General features: G+C 36.0%; 2 protein-coding genes, 1 long non-coding RNA gene and 3 other non-coding genes across 14 annotated transcripts; 2 read left to right on the plus strand and 4 right to left on the minus strand.

The window, feature by feature from the left end:
- Positions 1 to 12: 12 nt before the first annotated feature.
- Positions 13 to 1,936, plus strand: LOC124220727 (zinc finger CCCH-type antiviral protein 1-like). Of its 5 annotated transcripts, none has more exons than XM_046630060.2 (5): positions 13 to 424; positions 636 to 661; positions 792 to 847; positions 978 to 1,290; positions 1,604 to 1,936. In XM_046630060.2, exons 1-5 carry the CDS (start codon positions 303 to 305, stop codon positions 1,867 to 1,869), a joined length of 783 nt encoding a protein of 260 aa, XP_046486016.1. In that variant the 5' UTR covers positions 13 to 302; the 3' UTR covers positions 1,870 to 1,936. The 5 variants fall into 5 exon arrangements, 4 of the variants coding, with proteins under 4 accessions (XP_046486016.1, XP_046486019.1, XP_046486018.1 ...); XM_046630063.2 differs by having other exon boundaries at positions 30 to 459; positions 538 to 661; positions 776 to 847; XM_046630062.2 differs by having other exon boundaries at positions 30 to 424; positions 538 to 661; positions 776 to 847.
- A 746-nt stretch (positions 1,937 to 2,682) lies between these two features.
- LOC124220735 (uncharacterized) lies at positions 2,683 to 6,479 on the minus strand. 4 transcript variants are annotated; one of them, XR_011177223.1, is made up of 5 exons: positions 6,465 to 6,479; positions 3,694 to 3,953; positions 3,290 to 3,404; positions 3,153 to 3,210; positions 2,683 to 3,047 (listed from the first exon to the last, which is right to left on the minus strand). It is a non-coding gene; the product is annotated as an uncharacterized lncRNA (long non-coding RNA). The 4 variants fall into 4 exon arrangements; XR_011177220.1 differs by lacking the exon at positions 6,465 to 6,479 and adding an exon at positions 5,046 to 5,176; XR_011177221.1 differs by lacking the exon at positions 6,465 to 6,479 and adding an exon at positions 4,699 to 4,713.
- An 82-nt stretch (positions 6,480 to 6,561) lies between these two features.
- On the minus strand, positions 6,562 to 6,633 carry TRNAQ-CUG (transfer RNA glutamine (anticodon CUG)). Its single transcript has one exon. It is a non-coding gene; the product is annotated as a tRNA-Gln (tRNA).
- Positions 6,634 to 6,971: 338 nt separating this feature from the next.
- On the plus strand, positions 6,972 to 7,043 carry TRNAP-AGG (transfer RNA proline (anticodon AGG)). The gene has a single exon. It is a non-coding gene; the product is annotated as a tRNA-Pro (tRNA).
- A 326-nt stretch (positions 7,044 to 7,369) lies between these two features.
- Positions 7,370 to 7,441, minus strand: TRNAQ-UUG (transfer RNA glutamine (anticodon UUG)). The gene has a single exon. It is a non-coding gene; the product is annotated as a tRNA-Gln (tRNA).
- A 128-nt stretch (positions 7,442 to 7,569) lies between these two features.
- LOC124219243 (uncharacterized) lies at positions 7,570 to 15,425 on the minus strand. Of its 2 annotated transcripts, XM_069136297.1 has the most exons (7): positions 15,319 to 15,425; positions 14,391 to 14,753; positions 13,331 to 13,575; positions 13,045 to 13,239; positions 12,519 to 12,800; positions 11,690 to 12,374; positions 7,570 to 11,414 (listed from the first exon to the last, which is right to left on the minus strand). In XM_069136297.1, exons 2-7 carry the CDS (start codon positions 14,536 to 14,538, stop codon positions 11,404 to 11,406), a joined length of 1,566 nt encoding a protein of 521 aa, XP_068992398.1. In that variant the 5' UTR covers positions 14,539 to 14,753; positions 15,319 to 15,425; the 3' UTR covers positions 7,570 to 11,403. The 2 variants fall into 2 exon arrangements, with proteins under 2 accessions (XP_068992398.1, XP_046482507.1); XM_046626551.2 differs by having other exon boundaries at positions 7,570 to 12,374.
- Between the last annotated feature and the right edge of the window lie 86 nt (positions 15,426 to 15,511).

Raw genomic sequence — 15,511 nt, forward strand, 5'->3', positions numbered from 1 at the left:
ACATTTTCATCCTTATCATCCCTACCCCACGTACATCCCTAGATAGCAGCGCTGCGACATGGCTATTTCAAACACTAAAAACCACGGACAGCAAGAGAACCACGCCGCTCTGTAGAAAATTGGCTTCGTTGCCAGACTTATATGTAAGACCGTACTACAAGTTAACCTCTTTGAGGTTAGCACTCTCATCAACTAACGCAACTTGACAATGAGAGTCAAGGGATTTAAGTTATATTTAAACATAGCCGAGTGGCGCTTCGATCAGCAGTTTTACTACCATAAGCAATCACATATCCCTAAATATGGCTTCCTTCTGGAAGGGAGAGCCAAGTTGTGACTATGAAACGAGGACGCCTCTGAGATTCAAGGAAGCTTTCATCAAGGCGTCCTTTATCCTTGAGATAAGGAGAGACTATGAATACGGGTATAATGTTCTTTCTCTCTACTATCTTTCTACGGGTGCGTTCGACAAGGAAAAGAACTAGTTTTAACTACTTCTCTCTCTATGCCGTTTTATACTTCCGGTCTACGTTTCAGTATACGATGCTGCCCTCGATTTCATCGTTAGCATGTAGAAAACCGTAGAAATCAGACTTTTGAAAATGGCGGGACTGAATTAGCTACCTCTTCCCAAGGTCCGTAGCAGGAAGTAATATTAGAGGTACGTACACAGATATGTGGACTTGGGAATCCACTCGTCTATTATGGAGCTTGCCTCTTCCTCTCCTTGACCTTGGCCTGCTATTGGAATAAATAAGAAAGATCTTGACACTAGATGTCACTCGCTGCAGGGCGTCAAATCCGGGAAATCCCATGTCTGGACGATTTATTCCACAGGGATTTTTGGGTGAGTCATGCTGCCGAGATATGCATAACAACCCCCCTGCTTTAACGTCAGTCACTGTGAGCTTGTGGCTTGCTAAGTACACTGTGAAGAACTTGAGTGATAGTGTGTTACCTCAGCACCTTACACCCAGGTAATCAGAAAAGCAAAAATGGAACTGGTGGATAAAGCTAATGTTAGCAACGATTTTGGATTACGCAAGAAATTTCCATGGAATGGCTTACAAAACAATGCGCCTTGGCTAGAAGACGCAACAGACTCAGAAATATCATATATACGGTCAAATTATGCATTAAGTGGAACCTCGATTAAACGCATTGAAAATCCATACCTCTGGGCACGATACATGCTACAGTACGAGGAATTCAACGCTGATGAATCTAAAATAGCTCATGAACGCATTGTGATACATGCCACATCGTATACTAATGCATTGAAGATAGCAGGTAATATTGTATGGTTGATGATGTGTCAGTATTAAAACGTACCTTCAAGGTTTGGTAAAGCGGACTTGCTCGAATCAATCGAGGATACTTCGTGTCTTATGTTTACTGTCGTGCGCTGACCTCTGTTATTAGTATGAGCAATCTGCCAGATAAAATCCTCACAGCGGAGCTGCTTTTTTATGAATGGCTTTAGCACAGCTTTATCATTTGTAATGTTGAGAAATTTATGAAGTAGCTGGAACTGATGAAAATCGTGGGCTTTAAAATCTAATAATGCTGCTAGATAAATAACTTAAAAGACTCGTAATTACAGATGAAAACTTCAATTGGCGGCGCGTCCATCGATGTAGATTTGGCAAAGGAGTCAGCTTCTCGAAGACTGCAGGATATGCCAACAAATATGCCTCGCAAAAGAATGCGTTTATTATTGCAGGCATTCTTATTTCTAAAACAGTTCGTGGGAGCTATACCACTATAATCCCACCTGGTGACTACGATACTACAGTGGACAGTAATGGTGGCAATGTCTATGTCAAATATTACGACAGTGAATTTTACCCGTATTATATTGTGCATTAATTCCAGTGATACCAAATCTATTGTATGCTTTATCCGTTGTTAAAAATACAAAAAATCAAGTACTGAAGTATCCGTAAAATATTTTCTCCAAATTGAATCTGTAATATTCTATAATATTTATGATATTAAATATATACCTATATACATACCATGCCTATTTGTCACCCCACATATAACTCTAATTTCTAGTGTATTTTTAATGTAAATAATATATCAGTTAAGTAAATACATTACAGCATTAATTTAATCCTGGTATTCATATTTCTCAGAATTTTAAATTTTGAGAACATTATTAGTACCACAAAAATTATTGATTAGATTTTGAAACATTCTATGACTTACACGTCACGGGTGTAGTATTTTTGTAAGTAACTCAATGTTCTAATTTCATCCACTAGGAATTAATACCTGATATCATAAACTAATTGAACACAAAGAAGCCCACGAGTAAAATGGCTTCGAGAAAACGTTGGTAAACTTGTAATTATAACTTCAAATGAACGCATTTAATTAAATATTTATCAATTTTAAATTTGTGGCAACACGTATCAATATCGAATTAAATGCTTCTCTTTATGTCGGACTCGATTTCAATGTATATGCATATGTGGGAATATGTGACACAATGCGTGTAGAAATTTTTTTTCAAAGAAGCAGGTAAGCTAGGTGAAAAACATATTTGCTGTACACAGAAATTGATAAAAAGTAGAATACGTAAACTTATTTATGAATGATAATGATATATGAAAAAGCATTTATAATAATCTAGAAATTCGTCGATCACAGGGTATGTCGTTGGCAAATTACTGAAAATTCGACCGTCAGTTTTTTTAATATATCCAAACATCGTTAAAAATATAATACATAATTCTATACTCTACGGGTGCTTTACAAAAATGGAAACATCGTAACGGTCCTAATACAGATCTGATATTGTCTAACGTTAATGTAAAACCTTCAACTGCCACTTGATCAGTACTCGTAGGTAAGAAATAAAAATTTGCGTTAGTCGTAATCCTCGTAATCCGGCGGGAGGCAGGAAGCTACCGGAGGACAAGGACTCTGCACACATAGGACTGGCTGTAGAACACAAGTGTGTTCCCTGGGACATGGCGGGTCTAGTTGAGCGCAAGGACCAACGGCACCAGATAATTGATCGCTCAGGCAGGAGTCGCCGACTGGAAAAAACGTTTACTCACCCTTACAAATTCGAATTCGAAATGTCTTCGCCTTTTAGAGGGCAAAATGCCCGGCATGATTATATTTTATGTGAAAATCCTTACAATCGACGCATTTTTCGTTGTGACAGCATCCCGTGCAACATTCCGCGCTGCGGACGCACTGAAAGCAGTAAAATTGAAATTAAGCTCAGATCTATCGGATTACGACAATTATACGCTGAAACTAATATCAAACTTACGTTATTTGTATTTTTAATACAAGTCTGCTTCACCGCTGCACCATGTGAAGAATCGAATAGCATAATCGCCGCTAAGAACGTCAACGCTATTGCAGCCGTTTGCGATCGCATTTTTCTGGAAAAATCAAAAATCAGTAAAATTGTTAATAAAAAATCGATCACACTATACCCATCATTGATCGTAACAACGAATTCAAGTTCAAACCGGGTGAAAACGTCGCGTAAGTTCAACGCGCAATTGATCGGTTACAGTTTCATTGTTCGTAAATGTCGGTACGTATAGATACGTTATTTTATTCTAGTGATATCAATGAATCGATTCAATTACGTAAATAAATTTACAATTCTGTACTTAGTACAATCCTTAAATGCCGTGTCAAACAATAGTCTGCGTGAGTAAAAACCTTTTTTTTCGCTCCTTTAACAATAATTAAGTTTCGTGATTTTATATTCAAAAAATGTGGACGCGTTGTACCGAGGTTACTGACTGGTCTTCGCTGACTGATGACGATGTTCACCGCAGCTCGTGCTCACGATCAGTCCATACAAGTAGCGCTGGTAGTTACACCACACTGATGTTCACTCATATTCCATTTCTAACCGTAAACGCGAGCTCTCGCCGGCTTAGGCGAAGGTATAAGTCAGCTCAGACCGGAGTAGGACACTACGAGAACACGAGTAATCATTACAGTACATTATATCGAATTACTTGTATACGTATACAGTTTGAAAAAGTACAAAGAACGTTTAATCGCTCGCTCGTGCACATGCATGACATATCCTAAGTTCAACTTTCCACCGATAAGAATATACAGTGTTCCTGTTATGAAATTAGCTGACCATTCAGTTTCATTACATTCTTATATTCTTTTCATTACTGTAAGATGCATAATTATAATCACGGCTGCGATCGGCATGTGACCTCGTGCGAGTTAATTAGTTTCAAATCTCTGCAGTTCGTATAATTTCAACAACTACACGTACATCGCAATAACAAATGAATGGTGAATCAACCGTTTGAACAATTCCGTCTTTGAGTTAAGAAATGTACGATTTACGATGTAATTAAAAAGTCCATATCATTCTTAATATATTCATTCAATCTAATTGTGGCTCTTGTATATTAAGAGCAGACTTAACGTCAATGAAACTATAGTTCGTTCATATATATATATATATACATATAATTAACAATAAGTTCATTTCTCAACTCCAATATCTGTACACGTTCCCCATCATGCTTCAATACAGCATCCAAACCAAATCACGTACATCCATCATATCTATATATGTTTCTGCGTCTCAATTCTCGTCGTTAGCGTATTCATCGCATTCACACCTGTTTCGCCTTAAGCCATGCGTACGAGTTGAGTAATGCACACGTACAATGTACATTCATTCATACACACCTGCACCACGGAAAATAACAATAATAAATAAGGTGTGTTGAAGACTCGAGTCCGTATGCGTACGTGACTAATGACAATATACCGTGTGCACAAAACTCGCGGATCGAATTATTATACAACTGGTCGTCAAACCATGATAAACGTTATTTTCATACAGATAAGTCAACGGAAAGATGCGACCAATATAGGTATACCTGTACAGCTTAAGCTTTCAGAGAAAGAATGCACTTTCTATATTACTTGGATGTGTAAATTCTCGATCATACGAAGCCTCGACCGCATGTGTAAATATTGCAATACATCGGGGTCTCCGGTACGATCGTAAATCTGACAAATATAATACGTGCCTTTGTTAATACAACATCTGATCCAATTTCCATAGATAAGCAATTCATGTAACACATAACGTAAATCTGCGACGGCCTGTATCACTGATCTTCGCACCGTTCAATAATGATCGATATCTATATGCGTAATCCGTCGTATGAATGTAACTACGTACAAACGTCGATTTATTCATACGGACAACAGCATTGTAATACATGTACAATATTGTCGAGTTGCGGAAATGAGTTAGCACTGCATGAAAGACTGGTATTTTTTTTTTTTTTTTTTGTTAAAAATAGCCCGCAGTGAAACTACGTGAATATCCTTCCATAGCTTCAAGTGATTCTTAGTCGTGACATAATTCTTTGTTTAGATAAATGATGGCGGTGTATATACAATACAGTCTCTACTGAAAATGTTCATTTAATAAATCGTACGATATTTATGGCAGAATTAACCGAGTAATTTATTACATGATTAATCGTGTAAATTCGATAAAAGATATAAGAAATCACGTAATAAGTAACAAAAGCCCGAATCATCAGATATCATTCAGATTCAAAATCATATAGTCGAATATATAGCTGATATGCAATTTTTGAACTAGTCCAGCTGATGATTTTTGCTTTTTTTAATTGATTAATTCTGTGATTTTTTATTTATTCTATCGAATTTACAAGACAAACCAAGCAATAAATTACACGCTACATTTTTCCGTAGCATTTTATGATTTATCAAATGAACATTTTCAGTTTTGATTATTAACAAGTTTAATAATTTGGACCACTGTAAAGGCAGGGAGACCAAGTGATTTGCCTTTCATTAATCTACTTCGTAGTCCTTGAATCGGTCATTAACTGTTCTATATCCCTCAGCCAATCAATATTCGGTCGAGGTACAAAAATAACAACGAAAATCAGATTGTAGTCCGTTGGCTTGTAAATAATTATTACTTCAGAATGATTATTTTTCGCGCTGTTCGTAGAAATAATAAAACGTAAACAATAAATTAGAAAAATCTTTAGTTACGGCAAATAAAATTCACAGCGTTGCAACATATATTCTGCATTAAAAAAATGCGCTGCTACAGGATTAAACTGGATCTGGTATTTGAAGATTGGGAACTGTACGTGCCGCCGGAATTGGCTTGAGCAGCAGTTACACTTAACATTGGAACTCTTCTACGGAGGAAAGGTCTTATTAAGAGGTCTTAAATTACCGCCCTCGTAAATAGACGGCTCACTGATCCTTTATACACACGATTAGTCACGTATGAGAGCAGGCATTACTTAAACTGGCTTCTGTTTTACAATGTCCGATGATATTTTAACTTCACACTGCGGGATAAAACGCACTCAATGCTATTGAACGGTATGCGTTACAGATATCTGATCCACAAATGCCCATGAATTTAACGTTGATCAGCTGTTGTTACTTACTGAATATTATTTTAATTGCGTGTGGAAATTGGAACGGAATTTTTATAACGAATACCGCTTCACTCTTACTTCTCCAACTTCGAGATGAAAAAAATCAAGGTCCCACCGAGATTTGAACTCGGATCGCTGGATTCAGAGTCCAGAGTGCTAACCATTACACCATGGAACCTGTGCAATTGCGAAGGACGACTTAATTCTCAAACAAATAAAATTTCGTCCTAGATTGATCACTTTTGTCAATAAGAATGATTTTCGAACAACATGCAGTACATAATTGTTAAACTAAAACATAACACAGCGCTTGATTCAATCTTTTTTGCTGTGAATAAGTTATAGATTCTCGAATCCACTTTCGAACAACGTCAAACATGTTCGCTATAGAAAATTTTGCTAATTATAGAAAAAATTGTACAACACCGTCTCTATTTCAATCGAGATAATAATTACTCTGAATTTGATCATATGTTACAATTGTTATACATTTTTTAATGCCACAAATTCATGTGAGGCTCGTTGGTCTAGGGGTATGATTCTCGCTTAGGGTGCGAGAGGTCCCGGGTTCAAATCCCGGACGAGCCCTGTTTTTTTTAAATATGTAGTCGTTATATAATTACCTACTACTTCAATTCGAAAGTTTGAAAATACGGTTATATATCAGTTGCTCAACAAATTTTAATTAACATCCGTTAATTGCATAACATAGAAATTCCTTATTTCTTACGATTAGTAGAACTTAGATGAGTTTCCAATTTATGTCATTAGAGCTAATACAGATTACTTGAAATTTATAGAAGGGTAACGAAATTGTTCGGAAAAATGGTAAACGAGTGAAATTGGCAAGAAAAAAAAAACATCGTATGCGAAACGTCAAAATAACCCCGACGAAATCGTGGCAACGCGGTAAGAGGTCCCACCGAGATTTGAACTCGGATCGCTGGATTCAAAGTCCAGAGTGCTAACCATTACACCATGGGACCATGTTGGCAGATTTTTTATTACAGTATAATGAATCAAAAAATCTTGTAGAGATTGCTAAATACAGTAAACCACCCTATTTAGTGGACTAATTTGTTGAAATAATAGATGATAATCAGGAAAATTACAGCAGTAATTATACTCAGATGATGAATAGTAGGTGACTCTGTATTTTTGCATAACCATTGTGACAATATTTTTCCGATCGTTTATACGAGAAGATTACAGTAGTCGTACTTATTCAGATTTAATGTGACCGCATTTAATCATCATAACTAACAATTATTAATGTACATAGTTTTGTTACATTACACGTGTTCTCTTGGTATAATAATACTAATACATTTCCTATTCATATAATAATATCCTTCGCACTCTTTAATAATAAACTTTCTATTTCATACATCAAATCTGTACAGTGACGATTGCATTGCTCTACATGTATATAAATTACTATCCCCCCTCCTCTTCTGTTTGTATTGTTATAAATGATACAATTCAAACGGCATATTATTGATAGCTAAAACGTATTGTACACAAGAAATTTCACGTCTGAGAAAATTTAAAAATATGTATCGTGTACGTATGTATAATAATCGACGGTAAAGATTCTTCTCATTCCACCAGGGAAATTACACACGACTAACAGATCTTTTCTCAAATGGGAAACAAGAAAATTATACACATTTTTTTATGACGAAAGTTTTTAAGCCACCTCGACCCAGCTGTATGCACCATGTTGATATTTATATTCCATTACTATAGTTTATATTGCAAATGAAGTATTGTAACAATCAATGTTTTTGACTCTATATGAAAGTATGTATTAAGTATATAAGAAATAAGTCAAACTAATAGTAACTTCGTTTTCAATTAATTTCGTCACCTTCGTTGTTGATAGGCCAATTAACATTTTTAAAATATCAGAAATCAGAACTTAATCACATTCTAAGTCACTTTGAAAATAACAGTTAGGACGATTTCATGATAGATATCTTTAGTGGTCGCAAACTAGCACGAGAAAAAATGTACTATACCACGAATGCGACAATGAATTTTGGGATGACGAATGTGTAAAAGCAATCGCGTGAATTGCAAAACGTTAAATGTGTGCGTTCGTCTAAATTAGAAAAATAAAAATAAAAACTAGTTCGTAAGTATAAATTATTGAGTACCACGATTGTAGGATTATGTAAAAAAGAACCAACGTCCGTGCCAGCAGATCATTCTGGTTAAATACGAAAAAGTTTGATAAGAAGATAAAAAAAAATGTAACTACCAATGTCAATTGTGCAAGAAAATAAAATGGCCTTTAATTTTTATTCGATAATAAAAATAATGAGAAATAAGGTAAGTTTTGCGTTTATACAATATAGACATAAGTAGTTTAGATTGTCATATTAGTGTCTTTACACCTTATTAGCAGACAAGATACCGGTATTTTAAATTTAATAACTTCAATTGAAAATTATTGCTAAAGTACTCGTCCATTAGCACGCTACGAGGACAAATAATTATTTTATTTACAATTAGTTTATTGTGCGTTGAAGTTGCGATTTATGACAAATACAATACTATAAGACTCGAGAGTAATAATTGGCAAACGCCACTCACTGATTTATAAGGAAAAAATTCTTTTCTCACTATTCAAAGTATTACGCAAATTACAGTGCAATCTTACAATTAAGATTGTAACGTAATATTTACTTTAGTACTATAGTAATATAATAAAATAGTTCAAACAACCTTGACTGTAGTGAGACGGCATTGCTATAGAATAATGAAATAATCTCCATATTGCGTAAAGAGGGCTTCGAAAACAGCCTTTAATAATTAGGTTTGGAATTGTGAAAACTTATAGAGAGAAATTTGATTAGACTTAGCAAATTTAACACTCCAAATTAGTGAAGTTGATCTCAATACTTTCAAGAAGTATCCTCCAACCGCTGAATATTTACTGAGAAACTAGGAAACCCTCACAAGTTGTTCCCAATTTTATGAAACTGAAATGTGTTTTAAATTGGCAGTGTTAGTGATCTCACGTTGCTTGTGTGCAATATACACGCTTTTTGTAAATTCGTGTATCGAATATCAACAGGTAATAAAGCTTTACTTAGCTTCTAGACTAGGTTTTGACTTGAGAACGGTTGCTGTGCTTCCACGAATTGCTACTCATGAATAATAATTAAAGTCACGCCGAATCACACCTCTGCCGTGCGAATTAATATTTAAATTACAGCAGCCAAATATATTTGTTTCTGCAAAACTAATTATAATTATTAAAGTTACAGTGTAATATCAAATTCGCACGTAATAGACGTAACATATTGAAATATATCAGCTTATTACCCATTATACCCCTAAATGAACACGCACGTTTCTTACCCTATTTAATTCAATGTCAAACTATGTTACCAAGATTAACAGTTGAAATAATGGTTTTATTCATATGCCAAATGTGAATAGCTCACGAAATACACGAGAGAATAAGAAATGATTAATTGAATATGCATCAGGGTGTTTTATTCCTTTTTTCTTTTTAATCTAATGTTTAAAGTACCCTGTCACCCAAGAATGGCAGAAAGGTTTCAAACTTTTTAATGCGATCGATTCAGTTGAAAAGTCAAAGAAATAATACTCCGACAGCTATATGCAGATTGTACTTCTAATACGATATGTATGTACTAAAAAAATAGTTTACTTTTCTAATCTGATGCCGTAAGCAAAAATCTTTGAGTTATCAAAGATGTACGACAACAGCTTTTCCACGTATCAAATAGAATTTGTGAAAATTTTTTACGTTAATGACGTATGTTTGAAATCTTACTAATTATTCAATAAGGAATGCATTGTTTTATACAGAAAATACCTCAAAAAAATTATTTGCACGCTACAAAGTGCTTATAAGTAAATCTCGACTATACTGTTGTGCACTAAAATGAATGGAGTTTTACATAGTAACTTGAACAAACTAATGACTAGAAGTTATGACATGAGCTTAAAAACGTTAAGTAAATGGACTAGAGTAATTGACAAAGTCAATAATTAATTCAGAAAATACCTCAAACATATTATTTGCACGCTACAAAGTGCTTATAAGTAAATCTCGAGTATACTGTTGTGCACTAAAATTAATGGAGTTTTATGTAATAACTTTAAAAAACTAGTGACTGGAAAATATGACATGAGCATAAAAACGTTAAGTAAACGGACTAGAATAATTGTCAAAGTCAATAATTAATGCTTTCATAATTGCAAATGAAATTACCACTTCTAATTCAATATTTCTTACACAGCTTTGAACTAAATCACCTAATATGATCTTGTGATAATTATCCGAACTCGTACACGAGACTGCTACAAATGTATTACATAATATGATCATATAGTCTCAATTTTAAATCTCATTTCAACTTGTTGAGTACGATCTGAACAAAGGGGATGAATCTTCTTGGTAGCAAAATGTACAAGGCATGGCAGCTTTATACAAAAAATCCAAATCGCTTGGACATGACCATTTCAATATTCGTTACTAACAATCAAAATGGAAAGACCAAAATCGATCAACTGTTCCCCTAATCCTTCGACTCTTTACTTTTATTTCATTATCTTCATCGCTTATATCTAATGTAATAAATAATTTTTCAATCAATTGCTACATTTGAGGAAACCTAATTTCTAATGAGAAAAATTTGCTTATTATCACTCTTTCGAGATAAGATGTATTTGGATACATGTAAAATGATCATAACAGTCGGCAATAGTAATACTACAGTTTGTAATTCATGATGTGGGAACGAGTATTGGATCTAATAAAACTAATTTCAAAAAAAACCATCTTGATCGGGCACATAATCGCAAGTCATTGGTTGTAATTTTCACCTCGATTAGTAAATAAGGTTGTAATACACAAACGGCTGTACTATTGAAGTTTATAAGCCCAAGTGGCTTTTTCTCATTGTTTTTAGTTCACATCTGCAAAAAAAAAAATTCATTTTATTAATGAATGATACCAGATTATGTAAAACAGAGCAATACCGCTAATTTTAAATTCAAATCCAACACTTTTCCCAAGATTTATGAACTTGAGCTTTGGCGATACATATGTCACAGCGTGACAAGCCAGCCATGTCTGCAAATGGCTCTCTTCAAAGTCTGAATCATCACCATGGAACACGAATTCACAATTTTAGCGATCCAGTTATATCCTGAATAAAATCAAGGGAATGGATACGGATCAAGAGCCTTACTGGAACAAGGTTGGACATCGTCTACGGCTGTTTGCCACTGATTCGCCCACCCAGTTGGTAGTACAATTTTACCATCAGTTTGAATAATTTCACCCGGAGATACACCTTGGTTAATTCGGCGAGAGCTATTGTTCGTTAACTCTGTGCGGGGGTTACCCAATTCCCAATAATTTTTTAAGTCACTGTTCACAAGTGTTTTAACACCCATCTGTTTGGATCTAGCTGCTTCACCCATTCCTGACGAAGATTGTTTCTGTTGACTTCCGTTATTCAAAGATTTAAGCGGCAGCTTGCGGGGAACGCATCGAGTATTCGTCGGCGGTATTCCGAGTCCTGCCGAACCAGCTTCACCTCCACTAACACCATATTCATTATTATCAGAGCTTCCGCCACCCACCCCAACTCCAGCGGAGGAACTACCCCCATTTTTTCTTCTTTTTCTTCTCTTATCTCTTTCCTTTGCTTCTTTACTCACGCGATTTTCTTCCTCCTCTTCGTCGTCCTGGGAGTGAAGAAAGTGCTGCTTTGCCGATGCCCAGTGATCTTTCTTATTATTACGACCTTTGAACTTATTATTACCATTTTCGCTCCTACTGTCACTATTTGCATTAACTTTGTCCGATCGTTGTTGGTTCCTCACTACCCATGGCGGTGGTCTTTTCGGACTTCGTTCTTTCAGCGTTACCTGCACACAGTTAATCTATTAGGCGAAATGACATATCTGCTTAGCAAAGCTTTCGATATTTATGCATTTGATTTTCGGCAATAACACTAGAAAAAACTGTCTAGTTAGAAGATACATCTGAGGATCGTAAATGCTAATACCGACCCCTGAAGACGAAGAGTTGTCGACAGGCCTGTAAAGCTGCGTCGGTGTGTGACTGCGACTACCGTGGCCTTTACGATTAGAACTACTTCGAAGATGAAGCCAGGAAAGCAGAAGCGCTAGCAAGGCGCATGCCAGTCCAAGCCCAGCAGCTGCCGCCAGTTGAGAACGTGTACGACGTGGTACCCAACCGCTGGCACCTCCACTGTATTCCCATACGGAACAGACTAGCAACGCACTAGCTGTTACGTAGGACAAGCCCATGCCAGCAAACATCCATGCGTTCTGCAATGCAGAAATGCCGTCAGATTTCCCTTGAAAATTTTTAGGTAGTTCCCATATTTGTAGCTTTGTTTGATAAAATTTTCAGCAGTAGATTAGAATAAATTCTGGACTATGATGGAAATATTCCCAGAAAATGAAACATATAAAAACAGGATTTTGTATGTTTTAGGCATTTTAGTAGCGTATCATTAATGAACAATCTAAGCCACGAATAACAAAAAAAATTCGTGAAACCATAACTTACCAGTTTGGCCCAATTGAAGGGAAAAACATAAATAACATGTGAAATATCGAGGAAGAGAAGTAGCGATGTAACCAATAGACAAAACACAGCTACAAAAATCATAAGTCGGAGTCTACCAACCAATGGTAGCATAAAAAGACTAACTTTCGCAGTCCCAGAACTGCAGAGTGTAACCAGGCATGCTGCTGAGGATATCTGTAAAAGAAAATGCGTTCATACAGGTTGATTTATCCCTTTTGGAGATAGGTAAGTGCTAAACGAAGCACAAATCAGTCATGAAACTCACAAGCAGCATGAGCCTGATAACCCCAGTGGCGGTTCGAAGGTGGCCTTGCAGATCACAGTACAAAACCAAATGACTGGAATGTGCCCAAGGAGCTGGATTTGAAGCGGAACCATGTCTATTGTGGTCACCATCATAGTGCCCGTGGTAATTGGCATGAGAGTCCCATGAGTGGACTGTGGAGTGGACTCCCGGCGACTCCAGCTCCGATGACTGGGAGCTGGTGCGCCCCCCTGTCCTACTGCCCGCTGGCAATTTTTAAATCAAATTACCGTTATCATTCATCTCGTGACAATCAATACAGGCCTTCCACTCATTCTTAATATAGACAAAAGTGCTCGTGTTACCTTATTGCAAATGAAGTAAATAAATTACTGGTTAGATTGACCGCAAAAACTACCATAAGATCGGCATAACTGTGCTAAAAGTTTAACATACACAGATTTCATAGATGACTTTAACAAATTAACCCTCAAATCCTCAATTATCCAAATCACAATTTCATTTGTCCAAAGTTTGGCCTTAAAAAATACATCGTTGACGTGAAATATATATTGTTGCTAGCTACAGTTTTGCTAAAACCATGCATTTCTGAGCATGCTCAAGCATATTTTTCCGTTTTCCAGCATTAGTTCACTTGTAACATTGCTTCTACCACTAAATTAAATGTTCGTCGTTCAAAAGAGATTTAATATATATTTTTATCTTTACTATAGACTGTTTGTTGATTCAAATTTGTTGTACATGCGATCTTCCCCTACAAAAAAAATTGCCTGTAGGTTATCCACTTTTGATTATCCGAACCAAGCTGGGTCCCAATTAATTAGGATAATCGAGGTTCTACTGGACTATCACTTCTACTCACAAGTGTTTATAGTGAAAAATGCTAGTAAAATATATTCTGATGTGAGATGAACTGAAGAAACAATGATGAATAATATTTATTTACAAAGTTTGATTTAATGGAAGACCTGTTAATGTATCTATGTGTTTATTATCCGAAAATGTACGCTTACGCGAAAGAAGAAGGAAAGATAAATAATGTGACAATTTAAAGCTGTACCAATCTCAAAATCCTGTATATCCTCGGGTCTAGAGTATGCGGAAGGTGGTGGTTCTAAGTCACGAATTTCCTCGAGTAGCAGGACTTCTATCTCGTCGGCTGCATACAAATCCGATACCGAGTGAAGCTGATGCCGAGTGTCACTCATCACTCACTCATTCCTTCCTCCTTCACCACCGCTGCCTTCCACCGTCGGTTTTTCTTTCCTGCCTCCTTCGGCTTCCCTGGTCTACCATTCGTAGCTTCTTCATTCAATTGATCATCCATTCGTTTTCATTTCTGTCCCACCATGCGCATCCATCCTCAGGTAAATTCATTTCACATCAGCTCACCTTTCCTTGCACTACCTTTCTGATCTTGGCACTAGAAAGAAAATATAAATCGTGCAATTTATGTGGAAAATAGTTTTCTTTTTATTCGTAGTTCATTTTTAATAAAATAAAAAAAAAAACTAACAGAACCATGTTTGTCGATAAAATGTTTCAGCATTGGAAACAAAATGTTATACTGCGCAGCAGATAAGATTTTACATTTCTGCTGTACAATTGTGTTACAATGATTAAATTCTGATGTAAAATCTGATTCCCTTGAGATTTTTCAAAAACACGAATTTGGTCGGATTTCAACAGAATTGAACGTGTAAGTAACGAAATTAATAATCGCGATTTCTACACTGAACAGGTATATAATCAGAGAGCGTAAATGTCGAGTACGTAAAGGTTGTCGTGACATACGTTTGAAAAATGTTTGCCATCACGAAACCATAATAAGAAATTGAAAACAACGATAGCACTGACGAGTTTAAGGTAACGGGCGGTGAGTGAAACAGAAAGCCCATGCGATATTTTGACGTGATGAAAATTGTTCGAATGATAACATTACAGTTTCATATTATCAAGTATAATTGCCATTATGATTTCAAATTTACCTTGATTCGTTTTTACCTCTCAGCCACTCACAGATCACATTTTTTGGTCAATTTTCTCTGTAAACTTATAAGAGACCTGTCGAACGGCCGCCATTGCGTTTCCTCTTATACCACAAACTACACATTTCAATTGACCCCAAAGCGACCTTACATTTGAACGCAAGGTGGCTAACTGTATACTTAGACGATAATC

Source organism: Neodiprion pinetum, chromosome 5, assembly GCF_021155775.2.
Source record: "Neodiprion pinetum isolate iyNeoPine1 chromosome 5, iyNeoPine1.2, whole genome shotgun sequence".
Classification (NCBI taxonomy): Eukaryota; Metazoa; Arthropoda; class Insecta; order Hymenoptera; family Diprionidae; genus Neodiprion; species Neodiprion pinetum.

What these genes read in the sequence shown, in the direction of transcription:
- LOC124219243 (XM_046626551.2), bottom strand. Translation starts at nt 14,538, where the DNA reads ATGAGTGACACTCGGCATCAGCTTCACTCGGTATCGGATTTGTATGCA. An exon ending in TTATCAGGCTCATGCTGCTT is followed by an intron (nt 13,240 to 13,330) that starts GTGAGTTTCATG and finishes TTTCTTTTACAG; the next exon opens with ATATCCTCAGCAGCATGCCT. An exon ending in CCTTCAATTGGGCCAAACTG is followed by an intron (nt 12,801 to 13,044) that starts GTAAGTTATGGT and finishes TCTGCATTGCAG; the next exon opens with AACGCATGGATGTTTGCTGG.
- LOC124220727 (XM_046630060.2), top strand. Translation starts at nt 303, where the DNA reads ATGGCTTCCTTCTGGAAGGGAGAGCCAAGTTGTGACTATGAAACGAGG. An exon ending in AGCAGGAAGTAATATTAGAG is followed by an intron (nt 662 to 791) that starts GTACGTACACAG and finishes CACTCGCTGCAG; the next exon opens with GGCGTCAAATCCGGGAAATC. An exon ending in TAATGCATTGAAGATAGCAG is followed by an intron (nt 1,291 to 1,603) that starts GTAATATTGTAT and finishes TCGTAATTACAG; the next exon opens with ATGAAAACTTCAATTGGCGG.